General features: G+C 35.7%; 1 protein-coding gene across 8 annotated transcripts in view; it reads left to right on the top strand.

Annotated features, from left to right (window-relative positions):
- Positions 1 to 26,601, top strand: part of LOC110831140 (cell adhesion molecule Dscam2) — a 211,673-nt gene extending 185,072 nt beyond the window's left edge. Inside the window, exons 11-31 of one of the 8 annotated variants that reach the window (XM_087343753.1) lie at positions 1,958 to 2,257; positions 5,611 to 5,730; positions 6,070 to 6,246; positions 6,338 to 6,485; positions 6,839 to 6,987; positions 7,347 to 7,627; positions 8,236 to 8,390; positions 9,653 to 9,834; positions 10,766 to 10,912; positions 11,733 to 11,888; positions 12,796 to 13,098; positions 13,421 to 13,562; positions 14,182 to 14,309; positions 14,792 to 15,241; positions 15,871 to 16,014; positions 16,327 to 16,485; positions 17,551 to 17,727; positions 18,583 to 18,719; positions 19,662 to 19,866; positions 22,472 to 22,562; positions 23,963 to 26,601. In XM_087343753.1, the coding sequence (XP_087199879.1) occupies positions 1,958 to 2,257; positions 5,611 to 5,730; positions 6,070 to 6,246; positions 6,338 to 6,485; positions 6,839 to 6,987; positions 7,347 to 7,627; positions 8,236 to 8,390; positions 9,653 to 9,834; positions 10,766 to 10,912; positions 11,733 to 11,888; positions 12,796 to 13,098; positions 13,421 to 13,562; positions 14,182 to 14,309; positions 14,792 to 15,241; positions 15,871 to 16,014; positions 16,327 to 16,485; positions 17,551 to 17,727; positions 18,583 to 18,719; positions 19,662 to 19,866; positions 22,472 to 22,562; positions 23,963 to 24,137 (3,926 nt within the window). In that variant the 3' untranslated portion in view covers positions 24,138 to 26,601. Of the gene's footprint in view, positions 1 to 133; positions 467 to 1,957; positions 2,258 to 5,610; positions 5,731 to 6,069; positions 6,247 to 6,337; positions 6,486 to 6,838; positions 6,988 to 7,346; positions 7,628 to 8,235; positions 8,391 to 9,652; positions 9,835 to 10,765; positions 10,913 to 11,732; positions 11,889 to 12,795; positions 13,099 to 13,420; positions 13,563 to 14,181; positions 14,310 to 14,791; positions 15,242 to 15,870; positions 16,015 to 16,326; positions 16,486 to 17,550; positions 17,728 to 18,582; positions 18,720 to 19,661; positions 19,871 to 22,471; positions 22,563 to 23,962 lie in introns of all 8 variants that reach the window. The other 7 variants (XM_087343755.1, XM_087343754.1, XM_087343752.1 and 4 more) reach the window with 7 other exon arrangements.
- The last annotated feature ends 76 nt before the right edge of the window (positions 26,602 to 26,677 follow it).

Raw genomic sequence — 26,677 nt, 5'->3', positions numbered from 1 at the left:
ACATAATGACCCTCCACAGTAACATGAAATTAAGGCCGTGAGTAACAGAAAGTAATCAGTAATTCCACTGTGGGTGAAACAAAGTTTTTCCTATCCTCAATAATCACATCAATATTTTAATTCTATCTTTCAGTGCCACCCAAAATCACGCCTTTCAGTTTTGCACGCGACTTAAACGTAGGCGACAGAACAAGTATACAGTGCGTGGTGGTGACAGGGGACTTACCCCTCAGCTTCGTATGGCTCAAAGACCACTACAGCAGTCTCAGTCCAACAACATCAACAAGCATTTCCACAAGTAGCACAGGCACCACAACCAGTACGGACATTACCACCAGACAGTACGATGACTTCACCAGTACGCTAAGCATAGGGAGCATCACGCGGGCACACAGTGGCAATTACACTTGCCGGGTGAGCAACGCCGCAGCCACCATCACACACACAGCACAACTCCGAGTGAACGGTAACACACGTCTCAACACGGCCTGCCTGCCTGCCTACCTTTTTTTTTTTTCTTGTCTGCCTGCCTGCCCTCCCCTCGCCCTTTGACTCCTCATTTAAAATCTGCTTGTCCCACCCGCGGTGTGTTTCTCTATAAATGGGTGTGCGTGGGTGAAAGCGTGAATGACTGGATGCAAGGTGATGGATTTCCTGGCTTAAAATTCTTCTGAGTCTCATTTCCTTTAATGATGTTGACAAGAGGGTAAGATCCATTCATTCATTTGGGTAAATTGCTTCAAAATGATTGTTAAATAGAATTGTCCTTTGATTCGACACTCGCTTCCTACGCACCTACCATCAAATAAACTGCCAAGTGCGTAGCGTTCGAATTATTGAAGAGTTTTGTCTGTGCTAGCAGATGCAGGAACACAAAACAAGTTTTTGCGACAGTTTTATTTTTATGGAAACTGCAATCACACAGTAAAAATAAAAGAAATGTCGGTAACCCTGTGTTTCTAAGTCGGCTAGAAACCACATCGAACCAATACACTTTTTTTTAATTGAGGTGGTTATCTTCATACATTTTACTTTTGTGCCGATAACTACAGTTCAATAATTTTAACCACATTTCTGACATATCAAGTACTACATGGAAACACAGTATAAAACAGTACAGATGTTCACCTCTTGGTAACACGCCTTAACAACGCAGAAAGAATCCTGTATTGTAACAAAATGCTTGCTTGTCATACATTTCCTGTGTGATGGAAATTTCAGTGACCCTAAATATAGTCAGTCTAATAAAGTGTCCTCAGTTGATTTTTTTAAGTAATCTGCACACAATTTCTATGAATCATCGATATCTACTTACACGTCCACATGATATTACTACCCAAAAGACGAACGTCAACATCTTTACTGCCGCGAGAACCTTGAATCTTACAGGGATCCTGTTTTATTAAACTTGTGCTTACAGATGAGAAAGGCCATGTCACAGCTGTTTTAAAAATAGTAACCTTAGGCACCTAATTATTGCTGCAGCTTAGGTTCTTTTATTCTTCAACATTTCGTGCATATGTTTTTCCTTTATCTTCTACACTGCAGTGTCGTTTAATTGAAAACTACGTTCATATAAATACAACAGCAGCTTCATAGACAAAAACTTGTACGTGTACATGCGCACACATAGAGGTACACACAATTACATCATATCACATATTTTAACCCTTCAAAGCTTTTGAACTAGTTTAAATATATTTCATCACCTCATTTTTTCCTGAAATTACATTCTGACCTCGAATATCATTCATCTGTAATCAGTTACACTAATCATATTAGGTTAGTCAATGTTATTTCTTGTCCTCAGAGCACACCGCAGGGATTATAATGTTACATTTCCAATAAGTGCATTTTTTTCGATGATTGTTTTCTTCGTTGTATCGTCAACAGCCATTTTTGTAACATTCTGTTTTTGATGCAGTTCCGGGATTTCTGTTGATTTTTCATATTCCAGTCCCTCCAAGGATCTCTCCCTTTTATTTTGAGGACGGTGTGACAGAGGGCATGCGAACGCAGATTATGTGTACTGCAAGCCAAGGAGATCGGCCCTTTAACATCACATGGCGTAAAGATTTGCAGCCCTTGGGCCATGAAAATGGCAGCGATGCTCCCTGGATTAACGTTAGCGACTATGCGCCATTTTCTAGCATTCTGACCATAAATACTGTAACATCTAGTCATAGTGGCAACTACACTTGTGTGGTCACTAACAAGGCTGGCTCCGCTGAATACACAGCGCAACTGTCCGTCACTGGTAACGTATTGTATCGTCTAGTGTATCGGCAGCGTAGTCAGCATCAGTGTTAAATGCAATTAATTTACCACTGTCACCCTGCACGCTATCTTCAAGAACCTTTGTGTGTCGCGTGTCCTTATAGACATTCAATTCAGAATATTTTCAAATGACAATAATATCTGATTTTAGTTCCATATATTGACAAGTATAAAATTATAATCCATACTAAGTAGTACCAAGAACTGGAAAAGAAATCTGATTATCATCGCATTAAATTATAAATTTTATATTAATTAATTCCTTTGCTGCTGACTTGAAGGTTTCTTAAACTTTGCAATGAGTAGCGATAAAATAACATGAAAAGAAAGAGTTAACGCTGAAAAACAGGTTTTGATCGTGGCTTTGCTTGTACAAAACAAAGGTGTTCAGGAACACACGCTGATAATATTATTAAATTTGAAATACTCATAGTACATCGTGGTCTTTGAAAATTTTCACACAAAGGTCCTTGACCTGCACTGAAGAAGAATCACAGCTTTGGCATGGCAGCATCCTTGAAAATAGTTTAGTTTCTTCTGATTGAATCTTTGTTCCCATTGCATGTTTAATAGTGATTTTTCCTTTGAGTGTAGTTATCACCATCTGCATCTAACGCGTAACACTGATTATATTATTACATACAAATATATATATATATATATTCAATAAGTCATTAGTGATATCAACTATGCACACATCATAAGATTCATCGCCATAATAACTGAAGTCTACCTCTGGATTCTGTCCTGAATAAGCTCAGCTGATCCCAGATGACACAACAGAATTGCACTTGATGAAGATCCTCCTGCATAAATTCATAATACCCAAAGCATTTTCTGTCCATAAGATTTTACAATAGAAATTCCCACATTAATGATTTCGTATAAACAACCATTTGTGATGTCAGGATTGTTTACCATATCTGAAGATGCTGCGTACACCTGGGTGAAATCCCGAAACAATTTTTTTATATAAGTACATCATTTTTTCCATGTCATTCATTGTTTCGACCGTGCTTCATATTCATCTGTCACCACTCCTAAGACGCAAGAAAATCCTGACCAGCTGGCGCAATTATCACCGTAATATGTAGTTTGTTTGTGTGGAACATCAGAATTTTTACCAAGAATTATACACTTTACATATTTTATCTAAATAAGGAGTTTTGCTCTGTAATTAAATTTTGTGTGTCACATCTTAAACCAACAGTCAAATGCCTTAATTCTGCTACAGTTTTGTGAACTATAATTGCAGAAAATTTAGAGATCTTTTTCGTATCTTCAGACCTCATCATCATCATTTACGCATTCATACCTTAAAATTAATTTCAGTTCTTCTATTCCAATAGGTACTTCTAGTCCTTCATCGTAATCCTAAATTCGTGCTTTTTTTTCAATTTCCGTCAGTGGTTGAAAGTATGGCACCAATTATTTTAATTAAATACTGTGAAGAACTTTTGGCACATTTGCACAGGTTACTTTCTGTTTATATAATGGTACACTTAGAAGCATAGCAAAAGTAATGATCCAGCATATTTATAAATATCAGTCTGAAAATATAAGCTGCCTATGTAATTTAATTAGCAATAAGTTCAGTTAAAATATAATAAAAGATGTTTTCCATTAAAGAGTTTCTCGGTATTGACATAATTTTAAAAATGAAGGTTAAAAGTTTTGATATGTGTCATAAGAGCGGTCAAGACTCTTCACGTCTGATCTTGTAAGTGAACAGAATTTGAATTAATAATGAAACAAAAATTATGTTGGAAATTACCAATATTTAAAATGGCTGGGGGGAACTTTTCTGTTGGATCTGGATCTGTGGATCACATATCTACTGGATCCATAACAAAAAATAATGGAAGGATATTCATTTTATCAAACTTGTAATCAACTTTTCCATATTCTAAGCTATGCTTGAAATTGTACGAAGTGAATTAGTGAGGGAATTGTATAAAGAAATATACCCAAGCCTGGCAGAATTTCAGATATAGATAAGTGGCATTTTCTGTGTCATTAACGTCAAGATATTATTAATATCTTTGTTTTGTACTTTATCCATAATCGGTTGTATTTTGTTGTTATTATTGTCATCATCATCACCACTAACATCATCATCATCATCATTATCATCAAATCAGCCACTGTCTTCAGGTATCACAAAGGAGAGGGGCACCTGTTCTGTTCGATCCAGTAGACCTGTGATCGACAGCAGCTCAGTCTACCAGACCCTTTTTATTCCTAAAGAAAATTGAAAATCCACGCTCAAAGGGCTGGTGGTAATGGACTGATCATGGATACAGTCTAAAACAATTAATTTAGCAATATTTTCATATTTATGACATACATTTAATGTCAACTTATTACTATATGAAGTTCTGTCAGTCGTGTTTATATTTATTTAAAGAATAAATATGAGAAATTAAGTCATTCACATGTAATAAAGCTACCTGAGATATTATTTATTGGGTATAAATTATTTCTGCTCATATAATTATGAAATAGTTATGTTAAATTAACATTATGCAAAAAAAAATGGTCAGAGTAGAAACTCAGTAAGTTAATGGCTTAATTTTAACTGGCATCCTAGATTTGTTATGAGTCTTGGTGTTCCGTTACACTATTCACAGCATGTGATGCACTTTCTGTTTATAAGATTTATGCAAATGTGACACATGAAACTAAAGCATAATTATAAGAAGATATGTGCTATAAATGTGCCTATTATTGTACACCGCAGAAGAAAGAGGAACATAAAACATCATGGTGTTAAATTTGTATCATTCAAACACAGCAATCTTGTGCGATATCGAGTTCTTCCCGCAGTTCCATGTAATTCTACCACTTATAAACCACCGAGATGGAAAATAACCTATTTTTCACTGTGTTAAATCAGAAACATTCAAGTCATTGCCTTGCAGACAATTTGTAAGTTTTTGAAAGAATGATGATTCAATTTAATTCAATTCAATTCAATAATAATAATATCCTATATAGTTTTCAAATATGGGACTAAATTATGTGAGGATTTAAAATCGTTCAGCATCACTAACAGTCTAGTTAAAAATATTAATATATTTAAGAAATTTATTATAAATTATGTTGTATTAAAATCATTATCATAATTAATATTAAAACTAATGGGATCTGCTGCTCTTTGAAAAATAGTTATAAATAAAGTGAAACTTGCTGTATTCTAAAGTACAAAGTATTACATTAGGCAAAATATGTATGTGTTCAACAAACTCGTTTTTATATTGATAAGTAAATACTAAATATACGTATGTGTTCTCTTTGATTTTTACACTGTGATGCTACTGGCTTTGTTCCTAGTGCCTCCACGTTGGTTGGTCGAGCCAACTGACCACAGTGTGGTACAAGGCAACCCAGTGTCTCTTCACTGTCAAGTGGATGGCTTCCCTAAACCCACAGTAACTTGGAAACAAGCAGTGGGTGTGTATTCCTTTCAGAGAATGCTTTGGATTCAACTCCATGGATTCAGATATTTATAAGAAACTCCAGTGTTTATAGGCAAACTCTCTCTTTTTTTTTTCCAGAAAAGTATCGAAGAATTTTATTTAATACACATGGCTAATTTCTGTTCCAACTTTTATCTAACTGATGTTAAAATAGATTATATGTGTTTTCTAGGAGGATATAATATAATTTTTAAATAATTTGTAGATAGTTTTGCCCTGTAAAATCATAAGCTGTGAGGTCACAGGAAATGTCTGTAATTTTTCACGTTCAAAAGTATGAAGACAGCTGGCTTAAAACTTGTACTTATTTTAGGCACTGAGCCTGGAGAATATCGAGATCTGAGTTATCATAATCAACGAATCCACAGCTTGGAAAATGGTTCCCTTGTCATCTCAAAGGCTGCCCAAGAACATGAAGGCTATTATTTGTGTCAGGCTGGAAATGGAATTGGGCCAGGTCTCAGTAAAGTGATTCTGTTAACAGTACATGGTAAGTCAGTGATATATTGGTAAATAAGCGTGTACACGTTGAAATACCGCATGCTTCCATCAAATAATATAGTTTCTATTTAAATATTTAGCGGGACCACGGTTCAAAGTACGATCACGACAAGAAAGGGCGCGTAAAGGAGAGACAGTACATCTACGATGTGAAGCAGATGGTGATCAACCTATGGACGTTACATGGAAGGCAAAAGGCAGTCCCATTGAATCTGACTATGAGATGAGGTGTGTAGCTTTCCTGTTTCATTAATATGAATGTCGTCGTCATCCCAAGAACTGACAGGTTTTATTTTGTATTATTTTTTTTTAAGTTCTTCAGGAAAGTTGTAGTTTAAATAATTCAAAATGAATTCCTCTCCACTATCAAAGAAATTTGTGGTGTAGTAGTTAAAAATTTTCACTTTTACTTTAGGAAGTACGTATTTTGAATCGGCAGGGATTGGCTAGCATGAAGCTTAGTTTCCATTACATTTTGCTTGAAAGAGTTTAATTAAACCAGATGTATGTGATTACAAGCGGAATTATAAATGGAAATTGGGATAATTCTTGTAATTATTACGGACATGCCTATTTTCCAGGTACACAGTGAAGACGACGTCACTGTCCCATGGTTCTCTGTCAAAGTTAACCATAATGGATGTTTTACCTGTAGATCGCGGCGACTTCATTTGCATTGCTAGCAATCTATATGGCCAGGATCGAGCAACAATACAACTCATTGTTCAAGGTATCCGAATTCTTTCCCATTATTGATATATATATATATGAAAACTGTGTATCAAAACTAAAGGGTTAAATTTTAAATTTTCATCATGACTTGCGGAATACCAGAATACCTGTACACGATGTTATAATTCCAAAATTTAATATGGAAACTAGTAAATCACACACTTGCATACTTTCAACAGATTAAAAATATTCAAAAACAGAATAATTTTATTTTAAGCATTTATGGCAATATTCTGTTGTAATTGTTATAATTAATCATTCATTATATAAAATCCATTCTGTGTTAGTATTCTCTGTAACTTTTATTCCAATTGATCATAAATAATAACAATACTGAATTTAACTTGATATAAATAGAGCCACCCAATTTCCCGCGCAACCTACACGTAGCAGAACAGACAGGTCGTTCGGTACTACTGTCCTGGTCACCTGGAGCAGAAAGTGATTCTCCTGTTACATCATACATTCTGCAGTATAAGGAGGCATCAGATGTTTGGCATGAACACAACCCACAACTCTCGGTGGCTGGGGACCGCAGTGTGGTGCTTGTTGCGGGACTTCATCCTGCCACAACCTACCACTTCAGGCTGTACGCTGAGAATGCTTTGGGAACAAGTTCCCCCAGTGATACCTTGCACGTGCGTAGCTAAGAATGTGTTTTATAGGTATCTAATTATGCTGAATTAACTACAGAGGCTATTAGCATGGAATCAGATGAAACGACTGTTACATACGACGAATTGGTGAGGATGGGTGAAGAATCAATTGTGGTCAGTTTCAAATAAGTGTTTGGAAGGCCTTAGAAAAACCACAGCAAATTTCAGAATACTTGGGTATTCTAGCCAAGATTCAAGCTGGGTATCTCATGAATACAAGTGAATCGCATTACTGCTGTGTCAACTTTATGGTGAGTTACCTGAAATACACTTTTCTGTTATATTTAATACACTGGTTATGTCAATGAAAACAACCTGAAAAAAACAACTAAACTCATTATTAAGAAGAAATAAATATTATTAAGAGCATATAAATATATATTTATTTATTTATTTAGAAATTTTCAATTCAGAACTATGAATATGGCACGCTGCTCTTTCACAAGACTCGAGTAGCTACAGCCGAGCCGCGAATCGCAGAGTTTCACGGAAGGATCACATTGTGAGAGAAGCCCAGTGCCATTTTATCCAATAAACATCTTCTTATTGCAGTTTTCTGGGCGTACACGATGATGATGATATATTTTCAGGTTATGACAGAAAGTGAGATACCGGGTGGGCCACCACGCCAGGTATCTGTGGAAGCAGCCAGTCCACAGGAACTCCATGTTACATGGCAACCGCCTGAACAACAACTTTGGAATGGAGAACTTCTTGGTTACAAGATAGGATTCAGAAAAATTGGGTATAGATTTCAGTTTAATTATAGTTGCATCGTCACCATAGGTTGTTCAGTTTTTCCATCAAACACAACTCATTACAGCTACCACAGAGCCATCTTAAGCATAACTAATTCAAGTTAAAGAAGCAAAGTCTTAATCAAACTTTACTCAATTGTAAAGCACGTATAAAGGAAATATTTAGAATAAAGTAAATATATAAACTTCCTTTCCGTATAGACGTATTTACGTCTAATTCTCCAGAACCGTGGTTCCACTGTCACTTTTAAACACAATATAATATTTCAAGTTCTATATAAATCTTCTTTGAACACCAACCTAGTAATTTTGCCTTTCTTTGTCATCATATATGCTGCAGATATAAATTAATGCAACAGATGTTAATCAAATGACAAAATTATTTCTGGTTGTACTTTTCAGCATTTTTTTAGCGCTTTGGTAGCTTACCTGCTAAGCATCACTCATATCCACTCACTTTTCTTCTTCTATGGCTCTCCGGTCCACGGCCTCCTCAATTCTCCTCTTCCATTTGGTCCTCTGTTAGGTCCGCCTGTCCGAGGCTTTGATCGAGGTTTTGAAACGTCTTCCTTTTTACGGTGCAAGGTTGTTAGCCTTGCGACCAACCCCCAACCTGGAGGACCAGGGTACCTGTCTTAGTCTGACCTCTGCCCCTCGACCAATCTGACTAGGGAGGCCCTACCAGTAGCTATGCTACCGCCAGCGTAGCTCTTGTGATCAATCCACTCGCTCTGCCTACCAGTAAATTATAGTTGGTAATGCCCATGTACTGAAACAGGCCAATAAGCTGGTACATCGTCATGGTGAAGCAGCCAGTTTACGGAGTCTCAAACATAAGGCTATTTATTGCAGATATTAAAGAATGTCTCTATATATTGTCTTCTGTATGAGATTTTTAGGTATAAAATACTTGAATATGCCACAGGAGAAATTAATGATTCTTTCAACGTATTATTTGTTCTTTTACAGTGCTGTTTTATGACCTCTTGTACATGAGCGACGTCTTCGCACATTGAAGGTTCATGCAAGGGCTGTTGAAAAAATTATTAAGCTTTTATTCCTTACAACATACAACCTTCATGTTAGTGAGGCAACTGCGTGAAGTAAGAGAGACATCTTGCGATATGAGGAAACCTGAAGTGAATAACTCAAATTGTATAAATATCTGATGTGATTTCAGGATGCTGAGTAGATTATCCTCCTGACCAGACTGTCCTATTCCATACTGCCACGTGTCTTGTGTTTACAGACCTGGTCCTGAAGATGAAGGACCATATAACTTTACACGAATCGGTGCAGGAATAATTGACAATGAAGTTCGTCTCTCTGGACTGGAGAAGTTTACCAAATATAGTGTGACGGTTCAGGCCTTCAATAGTAGAGGTGATGGACCAGCTTCTGATGCAGTGATTATACAAACCTTGGAGGATGGTGAGAAAGTCATATCATAATGTGGAACAAATAAATTATTTATTTATTAACAGGTACGGATATTTCTGAGCAACATGTTTTGGTCTAAAATACAATCTTCAGGCTCATATATTACAGTACATTGAAAATTGTGAAAGAGAGGTTATTACATGATTATGGGTGTGTCAAAGTTATATAATAACTTATGTTTCGTGATTCTTGTGTGTATGTACGAGGCGCGTCCCAAAAGTAAGTTTCCCTGGGGCCGTTTACAGAAACAAAACACAATTTCATGCAAATATTTATTGCAACAGATACAGCAAGTGTCCAGCTATTTTTCAACATATTCGCCACCGGAATTGAGACATTGGTCATACCGTGGGACCAACTTTTGAATACCTGTGTCGTAGAAGTCTGCCGCCTGGGATTGGAACCACTGTGTGACAACCATCTCCGCCTCTCTGTCATTCTCAAAACGCTGACGCTGGCCGGACAGGAATTTCTTGAGGTGTAGGAAAAGATGGAAATCACTGGGAGCGAGGTCCGGGCTGTAGGGTCGATGATTAAACACCTCCCAGCTGAACTCCTGCAGGAGACTTGCTGTCCGTCGAGCCGTGTGCGGCCTAGCGTTATCACTGACCGCACTTCATAGTCGGCGGGAGCTGGAATAAGAACCTCCATCTTCAACAGCTGCAACGATGCTACTGTGAGAACGCGGGAAGTACCGTTAGTGCATAAGCCATGCTACGTCATTGCTCTATCACGTACGCACAGTCGCTTCGCGCAATATAAGGTTTGCTAGCTGTGGGACGAGTGGGAAACTTACTTTTGGGACGCGCCTCGTATGTACACACTGTACAACAGAAACCGAGCACTTGAACTTCAACGAAAAATACAATTCCTCCTTTGTTGGTATAACCTGTGCCCTTAATCTTGCACACCGTGTTTCCAGTGCCCAGTGCACCACCGCAAGACGTGATCTGTACGCCCGTGTCAGCACATGATCTGCAAGTTAGCTGGCTTCCCCCTGATCGTGCCCACCTCCACGGCATTGTGCAGGGCTACAGGCTGTTCTTTGAGCCAGTGGAGGAACGGTATGGTGGGTAATTGATACCAATAATGTTGTACCAGATGCTCAGACTGTATTACCCCAGTGCCAGCAATCCCGTGTTTTATTCATCATTGATTAGTTTTTAAGATGTATCTGCATCTTTTAGGAAGATGTAATATTTGTAATATTTAAATGGTCGTTTACGTGTGAATGTAAGGCTGGTTTACATCCATCCATCTGTCTGCACGGAATGAAACTGATTTTATCATCACAATTTTTTTTTTTTTTTTATTATTTGTTTAATTTTCCTTGAATTTCTTGTTATTTTCTGGATTCTCACATTTTGGTTCAAATTTGTGTTGTTTTCTTTATATTACATTAGTGTTACCATTAAGTGAGTATATGTGGGAGGCTGCGTCCTCTGTCTTAAGCAAGTGGTTGTAACCAACACTTCACTGTAGTGGGATCTGAGGTTCTCAAGGCTGTGAGTATGAAGATGGTTGTCTTCCGGGTTGTAGCACCCTATAATCTGGAAGAAGTTTACCAACATTTGAGAGATCTTGTTGAGACCCTGATGATGGAGGCAACAAGAACCTCTGAAATTTTGGTAAACTTCTACCAGACTACACAGAAGACAACTATCTTCTTAACAGTTTACTGTAATTATTACGCTGAACAGTAGTTTTAAGTGTCTTTCGTGGATAAAAGTTATCGATGTAAGGAAATACGTAGAAGAACTTTCTATTTTGGTTTATAAAATGTGTGCTAATTGTAGGTTATGTTCCTCAAGACAGTTATTCCACTGAACATTAAAATATTTGTCGGAAAGTACTGTGTGTAACATATAATTAAATTGTATTTTGAACAGAGTTGGGAATTCGAGAAAACAGGGCAATAGCCGCAACTACTACAGTTTTGCATGGACTGAAACCATTCACAAACTACAGTATTCAGCTTCTGGCCTACACACGAGCAGGAGATGGTGTTATTAGCCCAGTTACGTTTTGCACCACTGAGGAAACAGGTAATTCCTGAATGTTTGTACATAAACTTTGTAAGTTGAAAGCGACATACGTTTCCTGTTGGTCAAATGGGACTATATTGTTCTGCTACATCACAATATTCTTAAAAGTATTATATATTCATAAGAATAGTAATTTGTGGGTCTAAAATGCTTCTCTATGCTTCTTAGGTTGTCAAGAGATTTATTTGTAATTGATTCATTAATATTAAGGGATGTGTTATGTTTCTAACATCCCCCTGGAATTTGTAAAGGTTTTGGAATTCTTAAAATTGTTCTCTTCAGAAGCTGTTCTTGTTTTGTTGTGCCACAAAATGTCAGAAACAGACAAATACCTAAAGACATTTCAAAAATGTTGTGGCTTGTGTCACCACCCCTTTCATTAAATGTATATTTCCTTATCATTTTTATTTCATCAAAATATTAAGTGTCCCATGGAGTATGGATGATTTGCTGTGTTTAGTCCTGCTCCGCTAAAAATGACCTTGAGCTAACGAGATTGCCGTAGTTTATTTACTAGGTCAATCCAACCCTTTTGAACAACTGCATATGTTATAACAAAAATGTTTTTAACATTTTGATACTTTAAAACTAGTGATAGTTTATATATTATATATATATTTATTATTGACTGCAAATGGGTTTATACCCGGTGGCAGTGACCTACAATAAGATACAAAACAATGAGACACAACAGAACAATGAGATACATCAACAGAATGAGACAGAACAAAACAATAAACAAAAGGACACAACAAAAACAATAAGATACAACAAACAATGAGATACATCAACACAGAGTCAGAACAAAACAATTAAAAAAACATTATTATTGTTGTTTATATTTTGTGCCATAAATAGAACTCAGAAGGCAAGTTGCAGTACCACATATGATATCTTCTTTTCCCAGTACCTGATGCTCCGGAGAAGGTGAAAGCAGTATCCAGTTCCGAAAACGCGGCTTACATAGGATGGCTTCCACCTCGTCACCCAAATGGCATGATCACGAAATATACGGTGTACTTGCGTGTTCTGGAACAAGGCAAAGAACTCAAGATTGTAAAGACTACTGTTGCAGCACATCAATTGCACTATGAAGTGTCTGGGTTACTTACCAGCAAAATGTATGAAGCGTGGGTAACAGCAACTACTCGTGTCGGACAAGGAGCTGGCACGCCCGTCGTTCATCTCTCTCCTGCGACTTCTGCTGGTGGTTTGTTCCATTCTAATCATCATTTAAATATTTCTTTACTTGAAGTAGAATTTTCATTTATGGTTTTGTAGGCTTTATATTTTGTCATTTTCTAAATGTTATACAAATTTAAAGATTAAAATTGTGACAGGAAATGTTTTCTCTTAAGTTGGGGGCATGTCACGCATGTACTCGTAACTCATAAAAGTGTCTCATAGTAAACTTTTAAGAAAAACAAATCTTACGAAGCAATACATTGAATTGGTCAATTCCAGATTGTGTGTTAAAAATCTTTATGTTCAATATATTATTTTTGTTTATTATTCTGTTTCCTTTTTGATAGTGCCGGCATCAGTTGTGTCATTTGGTCAGCTCGTGACTGTACCGTGGAAAGTCACTGTGAAATTAGCTTGTCTCTGTGTGGGCGTGCCTCGACCGAAGGCGGAGTGGAGACTAGGAGATTTGACCTTACACCATCAACCAAAGTGAGTTGCTACAGTATGTAAATTTATGGGAATTAATTCTGAATTTGGTCTCTCTTGGTCATAGGACTTTCATTTTGCACTGAAAACTAATATTAATTAATGATATAACAAATTTAATATTTTTACCATTTAACTATTTTAAACAAAACGAATTAATAGAAACTTGTTTTAACATAATTTGTAACGAATTAATTACTTAATAAGTAATAAATTTATAATTTTAAAAGCAAAACCTATAAATTTTATTTACTGTATCGAACGTTATTACGCTATACCCAGAGACTAGTGTTTATTAACCTACTGTCTTAGACATACACGGAATTTTTTATAATTCTTGTCATTTGTCTCTTACATATCTACTTCTTACACCTTAACCCTATTTTAAGTGACCTAAAGGTTGAAAAGCCAGACGTTATTAATATACAAGTTATTGATGTTTGTTACCGGAGTACAACATGGCAAAAGTATTATGTTTTACGTTATATCCAAACCATATTATATTTTTAGCAAACCACTGTGTTGTTTAGTTTTAATACAATACGTTATATAAATATTGTAACTTAAATTTTACTTTATTGGTAATTTGATGAAATACACGCTGTACTTTCATGTTCACTAGGATGAAAATCAATTCTGAAAATACACTGATCCTTATGAACGTCTTAAGAAGCAACGAAGGAAATTATTCCTGTCATGTCCGAAACACCTTTGGGTCAGATGAGATCATGTACTTCTTGCAAGTTCAAGGTAAATCCAGGAAACAAACATTTTACAACATGATTTTTTATTATTTATGTTTATTTAATCTTACAGTCATAATTGAATTTACTGTATGTCAGGATATAGTGGGCTTTATTAGGCTTATATTATAATAACTCGGGCTAGAAAAATAAATTTGAATCATCTGTGTTGGGCTTAAAAATCTAAACAAAAAGTAAGTTCCATATATTACAGTTAGTGTTTCATAAAACTCCAAATGACTTAAAGCCGATGTGTATTTTGAGTGCATTTGCCTTCTCATAATACAGATTTTGTCTTGGAGATTTATCTGTGCTATTTCATACATTGTCTTAACAGTTTCCCAAATAATTTTACGAAGACCTTGTCAAAATATTCTTTCGGAACATTAGACAGTCGATCAATTCTTGATGAGTTGACTGGCTGGCCGTCCCTAAATGTATTATTCATATCATAGTCCTTGCTGAATGGCCAGCTGATGTTTGTTTCAGTCCCTCCCGCAGCGCCCGTGTTGGTCGTGACTTCTGTGATGCAGAAATCAGTACAATTGCAGTGGAAACAGGGAGACACTGGTGGTGCGGCTGTAAGGCAGTTCCTGCTGGCGTACCGATCCGTGGGTGAAGGAGGAGACACGGGAGAGTGGAACGAACTGAGCGTGGAACCGGCTGTCAATACGTGGCTTCTCGAAGGTCTTTCGTGCGGCACGCATTATCAGTTCCGTCTGGCAGCCGTCAACAAGATCGGTAGTGGTAGTGCCAGTTCTGTTGTTGACGTAAGGACGAAAGGCTCAAAACCAGAAGCTCCAAAGTTAGAACGTTTTCTCCAAATCAACACAACATCAGTTACGTTATTATTAGACACTTGGCAAGATGGAGGTTGCCAAATCAAATCCTTTGCCGTTGAATATAGAGAAACTGCGGGAGGCTCAAATTGGAAGTTAGGTAAGGTGATTAATTCTGCGACTTACTGACACATTTCAAATTATTTGTGCTTTGTGCATCTCAACACTGTCACATGGCCCCTAATATGGAAGCGATTTAGTCGTCTTGTTTGCAGTGTAGTTCCCAGGATGACTGTTGAGGTCACTCTGATGATAAAACTCTATGTGCAGAGTGTCTCTCTCGTAAGACTTTTGAAAAGGTAATTCGGTTTGCTTAAATATATAGTAATTTAATTTTTTGTAATTTGTACAGTTGTGTACCGTGTTTGTATGTTTAAAAGGGGATGTTACACAAATTAATATTTTAATTTTGACATTGAAATAATACGATAAAGCTGCTTTCCTCGAAAGTCTGTTGTGCGTGTTTGCTGTTTACGTGCTAACGAGTTGAAAAATGTACTGTAGATGTATAGAATCTTTTTAAAGAACTTTTATGTATTACACAACATGAAGTTTTCTTCAGGATACAAATTGTCATCTTCTTTCATCTTGCATTTACCGAATGTCTCGGGGTAATGACAAGCACTGCAGCTTTCTCTCTGAAGGTACCCAGTTTAAATTTTGAGGCACTTGTTACTGTAATAAATTTAAAGTAGGGTCTTACTTTGAAAGTTTTTGTTTAATTTTCAGTGGCTTCTAACATACCATTGCAACAAAATTTCATCTTGCAAGCACTCGCCCCTTCAACCCGCTATGCGCTCCGAGTGTCGGCACAAAACCCCGCTGGCACTACTATAGCGCAGTATGTTTTTGCTACTCGCAGCACAGTACCAGGTTTGTGCATTTGAACTTTAAGAGCAAATGTGAATTATTAAATTCAAGTCTAAGTATCTGTGTTATTTTGTACTAAAGTTCTCATAAAAGTAATTAGATTAATGTAGCTATCATATACTGAATTTCTAGCTCTATCTAAGGGACCCAACAGAGTAGGCACCCCTCACCTGAAGACAGAGACAGAACCAGCACCGAAAGGTCATGGTTTTTTTAAAGAAAATACGATGGAAAAAAGTCCTGATAATGAATAATTTTAAACGCAATCTACCTTCGTCAGAATCCTTTAGAATCGAAGAATTATATTGATTCCAGGCCAACACCAGCACTCGCCTGACCATGGCATTATTGCTAACAGTGAAGAGGAGACTGGATCTCCTTTGTATATGGTTACTCAGGTGGTGATTCCTGCTGCAATATCTGCTGTGGCTGTGTTGGCTGCCCTGTCAGCAGTTGGCTTCTGTCTTCACAGACGTATGTAAATGATCTTTTCTTCATAGTTTTGATTTTGTAGCAACCAGAATTTCCTCCTTCAACATGTGGTGGATCACAAATATACTGTTGCTTACAGTGTGCCTTTGTACAACATTTTTAATAAAACATTTATCACGGAGAAAATACCCCAGTTTAACATCGCAACAAGAATAATGAAAAATTGTATGCAGCAGAGTCATTACTGGAAATAAATGAAAGAAGAAGACATATTTTGACAGAAGTAAAACTGCATTACAGTATCGTTCAAGCACAAATCCATAAAAATTTATGTTTGGCTGTGCTTTTGACATCAATAAATTTCTTATTTTGTTTTTTTATAAAATATCTGGAATAACATTAAAAAGCAAGGACTTAGAATTTATCAATTCAAATCATATCTGATCTAAAACTTCTTGACGATGGTGAAGAGTCAATTGAATTAAAAATTTTCTTGGATATTATCCATCGTCTAGTAAATATAAAACATAAAAAACGACGTTTCGGAGATGGGACTCTATCTCCGTCTTCCGTATCCAAGAAAATTTTTATTCAATTAATTCAAATCATGTTGAAAACTTAATACATGTCAAGTTACATTCTATTGGTACGTATATAAAACATTTTATAATTTCCTTGCTACGTGAGATATATGAGATCATGGAGAGCAGTGGAAACAAAATACTGTGTTTCGGAAGCAAACCATTTACAAGTGTGAGATAACGAAGTTTTTTATTGCCTATCAATAGATGGGTCTTGCTATTGCTATCTTGTTACTGGACTTATGTTTGTGAATTTTTATAATTACCTGTCAATAATTATTGTTAATTTTATTTTAATTAATACAAATTTTGTGCATGTTTAGTTTACATTGAAAATTATTGTGATTGTTTTGTTTTTTTCTGGAAAGTTGACTACAAAATTTAAATTGTGATACAGGGGAAATATTTTTGTGTGAAAATAATAATACCCCATTTTAAAAATGTAACAGTGATATTAGAAAAGTTTTATACAGCAGACGCAGTTCTTATTTTGGAAGTGACCTCATCCTGATGTAATCGATTACAGGACCAGGAGTAGGTGCACCAGCAGGTCTAGGTGGACAGGGCTTGGATGCAGGTTCTGGTCTTCAAGATACGACTGCTGCCCTGGACAATAAGCATAATGCTGAACAACGGGAACGCTATTATGCGACTGTCCATAAACCTGCACAGTTGCAGTCGCCTGGTCTCGAACGCATACCAGGTAAAGTAAGAACATTACTAAAAGAATAAAAATCGTCTGAACTTGGATATCTAATGATTATAAGGATGACTATAAATTGAGGGAAAATCAGGGTTAGCGACAGGTGACCTTGACCCAGTTTGAATTAAAACTTAGTGTTCATCTTGAGGGACTCAAAATTTCTCAGTGTGAATTTAGTGAGCTATGATATTACATTTTTAAATGAATGTCAACAAGAAAGGACTAGTGAAATACAAAATAATCCCTGATTTTTACGGTTAGTTACAACATAAACAGCAGCAGCACTAATAATAAGAAACTCATCAAATTTCTATTATTCTCAACTTTATCCTCCTTGCTATAATACTTATTCTGTTGTAATTACTGTATTTAACAGCCCAATAACCTTTCCTATGTTAACTGTAATCATTTTAAGTACGAAGTGTCACATTCATTAAACGTGGCCTGGCTCTTTGAAAATAATCCATCCAATTCTGAGGTTTTGTAAAAGTTTCATAACAGAACATGCTTGCAGTGAAGGATTTTTAACCCTATTCCTGACCTCTGAGCCGGAGGATCACCCCTTTTTGGCTGTTCACAATTGCATGTTCTGTATATTCGAAGCTACCCTCAATATGTGGAGGACATTTCTACGATATACAACCTCATGAGAGAAAAAACTTAAAAGAACTTATAGATGTTTGATTGTAGTCAATCAATATGTTTATAAAAAAAATAGATTTTTTTTCAAAAACTTTTAAGAAACTTTGTTACGTTAGCATATTGAAGATACTCTTTTTATTCAAGTCATGCATTTGCTAGACTTGCTAACCACATTCTTCAAATTATTGATAAACTCCTATACGCTACTTACAGAATACTCTGAGGATATTTACCCATATGCAACATTTCATCTAGCAGAACAAGAAACCATGGCATCAAATCCACAAATGCAGATGCAGCAGGTGTTGGGTTATAAGAGCCATCCCATGAGCAGTATACAAGGCAAACAGGTAGGGTGAACGACCCTTATAGGGTAGATTTGACTAATTTTTGTTTTAGAAAGCTGGAGAAAGTTTCACGTTCGAGGATCTTCGTGAATTGTACTCTTTGCCGTATATTATTAGAATAAAATCGAGGGTAGTGAGGTTGATGAGGCATGTTATGCAAATGAGGAGATGAGAAATGCACACAAAATTTATGTTCAAAAGCCTAAATGGAAGAGACCCCTTGGAAGACAGACACAGGTGGGAAGATAGTATTAAAATGTATCTTAGGGAGTATGTGAAAGTGGTTGTTTCTTGCTCCAAGAAGAGTTTTAAGATGGTCTTAAAGAACTAGAAAGTTGGATATGGACCACATTGATCTGGCCTTCGGGTATCATAAAAGGAGTGAAATTTCTTTATTAGCTGGATGATGATTATTGGCTTTTTAAGAAATACTGTGTTTCATGGAGTTACTTACATGTGGTTGGTTGGTCATTTGGTTTGGTTGGGTTCAGGTCAATTCTGTTTGGTACAGTTGGTTTGTTTGGTTCATTAATAGGTTTGTTGGTTGGTTACTGAACAGATTAAGATTTGTAGTCTTTGTAGAGTAATCTGTTTTGAATACGCGCTTTAAGTGTCAGTGTGGGGATGGTGTCATATGATTATTCCACAGAAGTATGGTTAATGAAGTCATTAATTTATTTTTGATCTATCTGTAAAATGACATGTCTAAGATCTTGCTTTTTGCATTGTAAGAAAGTGTTCATAGATTTCTGTTCACAGATGTATTTCAAGCAGCGACTTTTAAGTGAAGAATAGTTGGGAAGCTTTATTTCTGTACTCCTTCACCTCTATGTATCAGATTCTTTAACTTATGTTTATTTGACAGTATTTCCTTTAATCACGTTAATATAATTTATGTTTATTAGTGCGATACGGATTGGTAAACAACAGGATTTAATATTTTAGTGTGATCCTGATCATAATTTAAAAGCAAGATCTCGGGTGGGGCGAAAATCTAAGTCTCACAAATCGGAAAGTGAAGAATATGACAGCCTTGGCTCCGACAGCGACACGGAGCAAGGCACTTCCAGCCGTACTGAATCATCTAACCATCTGGATGATCCAGGCCCTGGGTCAGGCAGGGCTGGCATTCACAGACCAGCCCATCACAGTAAGTTAGTATTCCTTTTTAGCATTCTATGTATGTCCATTTTAATCTCTTGCTGTATATTACTCTTCCAAGAAACATAAGATACAGAGTGTCCCAAAAATTTGTGTACACATTACAATACAGAATATTAACCTTGTTATCAATCTCCATTTTTTGTGTTAACAAGGGTAACCTAAGTTGTCTTTATTTCATTCATTAAATGCGTGTATACTTCTTTTTGGGACATTCTGTATATTTCTTCCTCTAGAATGAGATTACTGATACATTATTATTATTATTATTCAGTGTTCTGTCTTACGACAGGTCCATTGCTCTGCCCAAAAAGAGCTCTCCAGTTTTCCCTATTCTCAGCTTCTTGTTTTAATTCCTGGAACGTCATCTTCTTTCCTTGTTTAAGGTCGTCGGTTAGCTGTATCAATCTTCTTCCTATTCCTCGCTTTCCTTCAACCTGGCCTTCGATGATATCACTCATTAATCCATTCCTTCTCATAATATGTCCCAGCCAGTTAGCTTTCCTTCGTGTAATCGCCTGCAGAATGCTTCTTTGCTCGTTGACTCTCCTCAATACTTCTTCGTTGGTCACTCGATCCGTCCACCTGATCTTCTCTATTCTTCTCCAACACCACATTTCAAAACTCTCCAGGTATTTCTGTTCCTTCTTCTTGAGTGTCCAAGTCTCTGCTCCATATGTAACACTTCACTAGTTTCTTCGTCGTCTCCAAGCCCAACTTGCTAGTGAGAAGTATCGTCTTCTTGATGAAAGCTGCCTTGGCCATGGCTATCCTTGCTTTTACTTCCTTGGTGCATAGGGCGTCCGTCGTGATTATGCTTCCACTGATACATATTAAAATTAATCATTCTCAGATTCGCTTAACAAGCTGAAATATTGTGCATGATGGGCATTTGAATTAACTGCTCTGATAACATCTCACTATATTGAATTTAAATAATGCAATATTGGCCTCGGAGTAGAAAATTTGCAGAGACCTACTTTAACAATTTTCCATGCCGTTTATATTCAGAGAATCCTGTGCTGTCAGACCGGTTAATTTAAATTCCCTCTATGCTCTGCATTTTAGTACATTAAGTGCATAGGGTACATTTAGTTTTATTATGCAATTCTGCATTAGGCGTGATAGAGAGTTAAAATTAAATTATGGTCTTTAAAAAGGAAGCAATGAAAAATATTTATTTCATTTCGTCTTTTACGTGTCACATCACTTTTTATGTTCACGTTAATTGTTACAAAATAAACATTTTAGCATAACAAGAAGAATGAGAACGAAGCTGAGAATAACAGGAGTCCAGCGAGTCTGTTAGTGATAGTGTTTCTGTTGTTCAGTTTGTATTTGACTGTAAAAACCAGGGATATTTTTTTTTTTAAATTTGGCCAGACCTGTCTTGCTGAAATAGATTTAATGACGTCGGAAAAGTGTACTCTTTGGAGTACAGTGACATACCAAAAGTGATTTTCATGCAATTTCACATAGGTCATGGTTGCACTAATGTGATTCAGAGTTATTGTTGCATCTTAGGTCATTCTTACAATAATGTGATTAAAAGGTATTGTTTCACACACATTCAAGCATGAAGAATGCCTGAAGGAAATAAATTTAAAATTAGAAAATTTCAGTCTCTCAAGATGAAACATACGTTATCTTCTGAAGTTCTGAGGATATTTTTTTTCTGTGGTAACGCTTATTCTGTATACTGTACTGCATTATACAGCCTAAAAGCAGTGTAATATCACTGTTTTCTATGCCGTCTATCTGTTACACTGTTTGCCGTAACCCTTTTCTAAAGTTTTATAATCTTAGCAGTGATGAACCATAAAAAATTGGCACTTTCATTGATGATGTATTGTTTTTTTTCTATTTATATTATTTTCCAGGTATGAAACATAATTTCCTTAAATTCTAATTAATTTTTGACATGCTGATAAAATATGTTTGGATTTAAGGTGCGAGTTAATATTAGATGTCTAAAAATAAGACTTTTGGGTCACTCAAATAACATTGACATATGCAAGTAATGCACTGCTTTTCCATACAAGAGGTATTTTGTAAATTATAGCAAAGAACAAATCACCTTTAGTTTAAATAGATGTGATTTGTCGTGTGGAAATTTGTCCATTATGTCAAAACAATGCCTAAAACCTGTAATGATTTTCAAATCAATATCTTTTGCGATTTATATGCAGATCTGTGACAGTGGGTGATTCATTATACTTGTCCATTGTGATATGTATTACTATCTTATTTTTACTATTAGTGGTGACATTTGGGATCAAACCCAGGACCTTTTTAATATACTAGGCTAATTATCGATTGTTATAACACTAATCACACACATGTGGTTACTTCCTGCTACAAGATGGGATTAAGGGATCAAGAATTGTGTTTCAGCCAAGGAATATTTCTTTTTAATTGCATCGTCTTTGAATTATAATTTAATGAATTTCCACAAGTACCAGTTAATTTCTTATAGTATATCATTTTAATATTTTTAGGTTTTAATATTGATGTTCCATCTATTATCTTTGTACCTAAATGGTCTGTTTCCATTTAATATGTGGTGTATAAAATTTAATTTCTTTAATTTTTAGATTTCCTTTACCACACACAAGAATCAAGTACGTCAACAGAGCCGTCACCAATTTCTGAACACAGAATATTTCCTTGCAACAGCAAACTCAGGTGAGATACCCCTGCCCTGCCATTCATTTACCTCAAAAAGTAGGTTTTTGTTTTGTGGGATGGACTAGAAATGTTTCCGCACTGTAGCTAATCAACCAGGGATATCAGAATTGGTAGGGTTAACTGATTCGGCAGAGTACTTGTTTGTCCTGTAATATTTTTCGCTTGTCAATTGCAGTCCGATACTTTTCACTGAACTTTACTTTTCAACGTTTAAAACACTCCTGACAATTCTGTTTTTGTCAGTTGTCTTATGGGTCGTGATGCCATGTAGTCTTTAGATGGTTACCGATGTTTTGGAGGAATATTTGCTACCACCAACAAGACTACATTGCAGATTGTTTATTTATTTTTATTACTGTAACAAGCACGTCTGTAAATCTTTGGACGTATTTAGCATAAACATTGTCTTCCTTGAGCGAACGTTTTCAACAAGGGAAATGATCTAGCTTCGTTATCTGTCTTTTTATATTTTTTAAAGTCTTACAATTATATTAGTGTTCCCTAGGTGGATTATTTGTTTTTATTTATATTTCTTCATTTTTTGCTCTGTGTTAATATTGTTTCTATTTTGGGTTTGCCTGTACTTGGCAGTTATATTTAATACTGTATATTTATAAGTTTAGTTAATCTGTTTGTGTAATATTATCCATTATTATTTCACTATTATTGTATATATTATCAGTGTTTGCCTGTTATTGGCTTCTTGCTGTTGGCAAACACGTAAATAAATTAATTGAATTGAATTGAATTGAATTGAATATAGATTTATCCATTTCTTACACCATAACACTGAGCTATTCTTTCTCCTGTTGTAATAATTTTATAATTTGGTCATAATGGAATTATCCCCCTTTTTCATCTAGGTCTTCAATTGTCTAATTGAGATTTAATTCAAAGTTTGTATTTTTGTTAAATATGTCAATTATCAGTGAGTGCTATAGATAAAAAATCTTTTTTGTGAAATATCTAATATAGATGTAGCTCACAGTGTATAAGACATACATTCATCTTTCATCACTCAGTACTACATACGAGAGTAATCAACTATTGGCTGCTGACCCAATGTGAAATGTGCATTTGTTGTACATGTTTCTGCTTTATGGCACTATCTTTTATCTGTATTTTTAACCACATAAACAAATCTTATACCTAAGTCCAGTTTATTGATTTAATTTTTAAGAGACTTTTTTAAGCATTTAATGTTGCCCATAAACGTGGCTTTTCCTGCATTATGTAATGATGTAGCGTAACAGTAGTAATGTTCTAAAGGGTTGCGTGATCAGCCATCAGTCAACCATCTGTACACATGTTTGTTAATTTAACTCCTGGGTACTTAGCTGTCTGTAGTAATGTATTTTGCTTACATAGAAATGTAAATAAAATGTTTATCTGATTAGAAGGTGTACTTCGGAGATGCTACAAGCAGATGCAGAAGCTTTGGTTCTGCCACCAAGTGGTTTTGGTGATGTCCATACACATGAACTCAGTGAAGCTGAATGTGATATTGGCATGGACATCAACCTGGCTCGAAAGTTCCGTCTTCATAGCCATGATTTTACCATTGCTGTGTGAGACCCATTGGCAGGTTGCTGTCCTTGGTTTGTATTGAACCAGAGATCTCTAGTTTTGAGTGAGACTGCATTGGAGCTAACCCGGATTATTTTATGTCTGATATCGAGGTCTTAGGATATTATTAATTTTATTTGTCTGTTTGATGACAATAGTGACTGACTACAACATCAACATTTTTAAAGGTTTAATATTACATGTGTGAATTAGTTTTTGTAGAATGTGTTTAACAATATTTTTCATCATTTTAAATCCAACTTGTTAAGAAATTGTTAAGTTGCAGCCCTGATACCAGTGCAAGGCATAATATTATATGAGGTGAAGCTTTCGCGGTGACTGAAGTTGTTGAAAGATTCGTGGGCTGCAAGCCGCATCAGGTGGCTGAACGGTGGACAAACCATACCTTCTGCCAACATTTCATTCACCATTCAGCCACCTGACGCGGCTTGTAGCCCGAGAACCTTTCATCAGGTTATTATGTCTTTTCTTATTCTTTCTCTTTTCTTCTTGTGCAAATTTTAAGGAGGGGTTTGCATAGACTGGTTACCCTGGACCCATGCCCCATTAGGGATGGCTCTGTCTTTTACTACACATGAAGTAAATTGTTAAGAACAATATCTAGTTATACCACACAAGAGTTCCATTTCTTTAGATTAAAAAGCTTATACACCATACCAACAAAACATTTTGATATAGTAGGCCCATGTTCTTGTTTCTCAACATAAACCTGTAGAAAGAATTTGTGATGTAATTTAAGAAATCTGACTCCGCCGTAACAAAAGTCGAGGTTTTGCCGAGTGACATTTACAAGAAGAAAACAGTAGAATAATACAGATTTCATAGAATTATTTTAAAAATTTGACTTCAAAATAATGTGTATGTACTGAATTAAATATACTTATAGTTGTCTGCTTAAAATAAAAGATTTGTATTTTCAGTTACGATGCAAACGCACCCACGACATCTTCTTTTCTCTGTAACATATTTTAGAACTATTCCAGTCTTATGTGAGCATGTGCTGATGTTATGTGTGAGGAGCAGACTGTCACCTGTATTCAGGAGATACTATTAAAACACCTGTTTCAATAGACACCACATCTGACAGCATTTCTCATCCAGAATTCAAGTAGGTTATGTCATTTGGGTTGGCTCTAATGTGTCATCTGTAATTTAAGGGACAGTGTCAAGTTACAGTTGTTTTTGAAAAGTTATGAATCTTCCAGCTAGCATATTTTTCAGAAATGTATATTTTAATTATCTGTATGATGGCGTTGAAATTGTATATATGACGATGTTGGGATCTGGATTGTACTTCGTGTAGGATTTCTGAACAGGAATACCAAACTCCATTTTAGTTGCTGTTTTGATTATTGTCACAAAGTAATATAGGAATGTGCAAGTTTAGTTAATACTTTTGATTCAGTGTTGTTTCTTTAGAATGTTTTAATTAGTCTTAATTAGTCTTAATTTTTAACCTTGTGTCATGTCATCTGCCTCTTAGAATGATAAATTTTGTATTAAATTACATTGCAAGCATGTTCAGAATATCTTTATTATTTGATCTTAAGACACATTCATTGTTTGACACACTTGATTCAGTAATAGGTTTTCATGGAAAAAATACATATTATTGCAGTGGGAATTGTTAATGTTCAAACATAAAACTTCTTTGTATTAATACTTTCACAATCTTCTTTACTACTGTCTTTGTGTTTACTGTCTCATGACTAGTGTTATGGACATTAAGATTTTCCTTGCACTCCACATAACAACATAATTTTTCAACACTGATTCACAGATTCTATCAAATGTAAGATGCACACCAGTTTCAGAATTTTTAAAATGTGAAGAAGTGTCTTAAAATCAAGGAATGTATATTTAATAAGTTTACAAACCATGAAATGTATGTTTGAGTTTCAAGAAATTGGTTTTGAATTGTGTGTAGTTAATATAAAGACACACAGTCATAGTGTATTTAAAATGTCTCCTCAGTTTAATTTTTCATATTCTTTCAGGGTGAATTATTCATTACAAACTTTGGCTTTTTAAGTGCTTGGAATGAAATCCATTTCAGGTGAGTGAAGTTATTGCCAGTGGCCCAACTTTCTACAGTGCATCCTGTCATTTCAAAAATTGTGTTTCTGTTGGATGATATAGACATTCTTTTGTCTTTTTTTTTTGTCTCCCTATCCCTCTGCCCCCTCCTTAAAAATTTCTCTCACTGATGTAGCAAATTTAGAAAATGTTCTTGTGCTGGCATTTTGGCAGTGTTTATCGATAATTACCCATAATTAGGTGCTGTTTCACACCACTTGTTATGAATGAACCATATTGTGTTCTGAATTGATTCCAATGATAATTATGAATTGACATGTGGTTACTTGCACATTCTTAAATATATTGAATCATATATGATTGAAAGTGATATTTCTAATATGTTTGAATAAAGAGAATAAAAATAAAAATATTTTGGTGTAAATGTAAGTATAACTATATTTTCTGAAATACCAAATCCACCTATGTGACTGATAAGATAACATGGT

Source organism: Zootermopsis nevadensis, unplaced genomic scaffold (assembly GCF_977971745.1).
Source record: "Zootermopsis nevadensis isolate Lab colony 2312 unplaced genomic scaffold, Znev_1.0 Znev_ptg000006l, whole genome shotgun sequence".
Classification (NCBI taxonomy): Eukaryota; Metazoa; Arthropoda; class Insecta; order Blattodea; family Termopsidae; genus Zootermopsis; species Zootermopsis nevadensis.
Note: the sequence above shows the minus strand (reverse complement) of the source record. Positions and strands in the feature narration are given on the sequence as shown.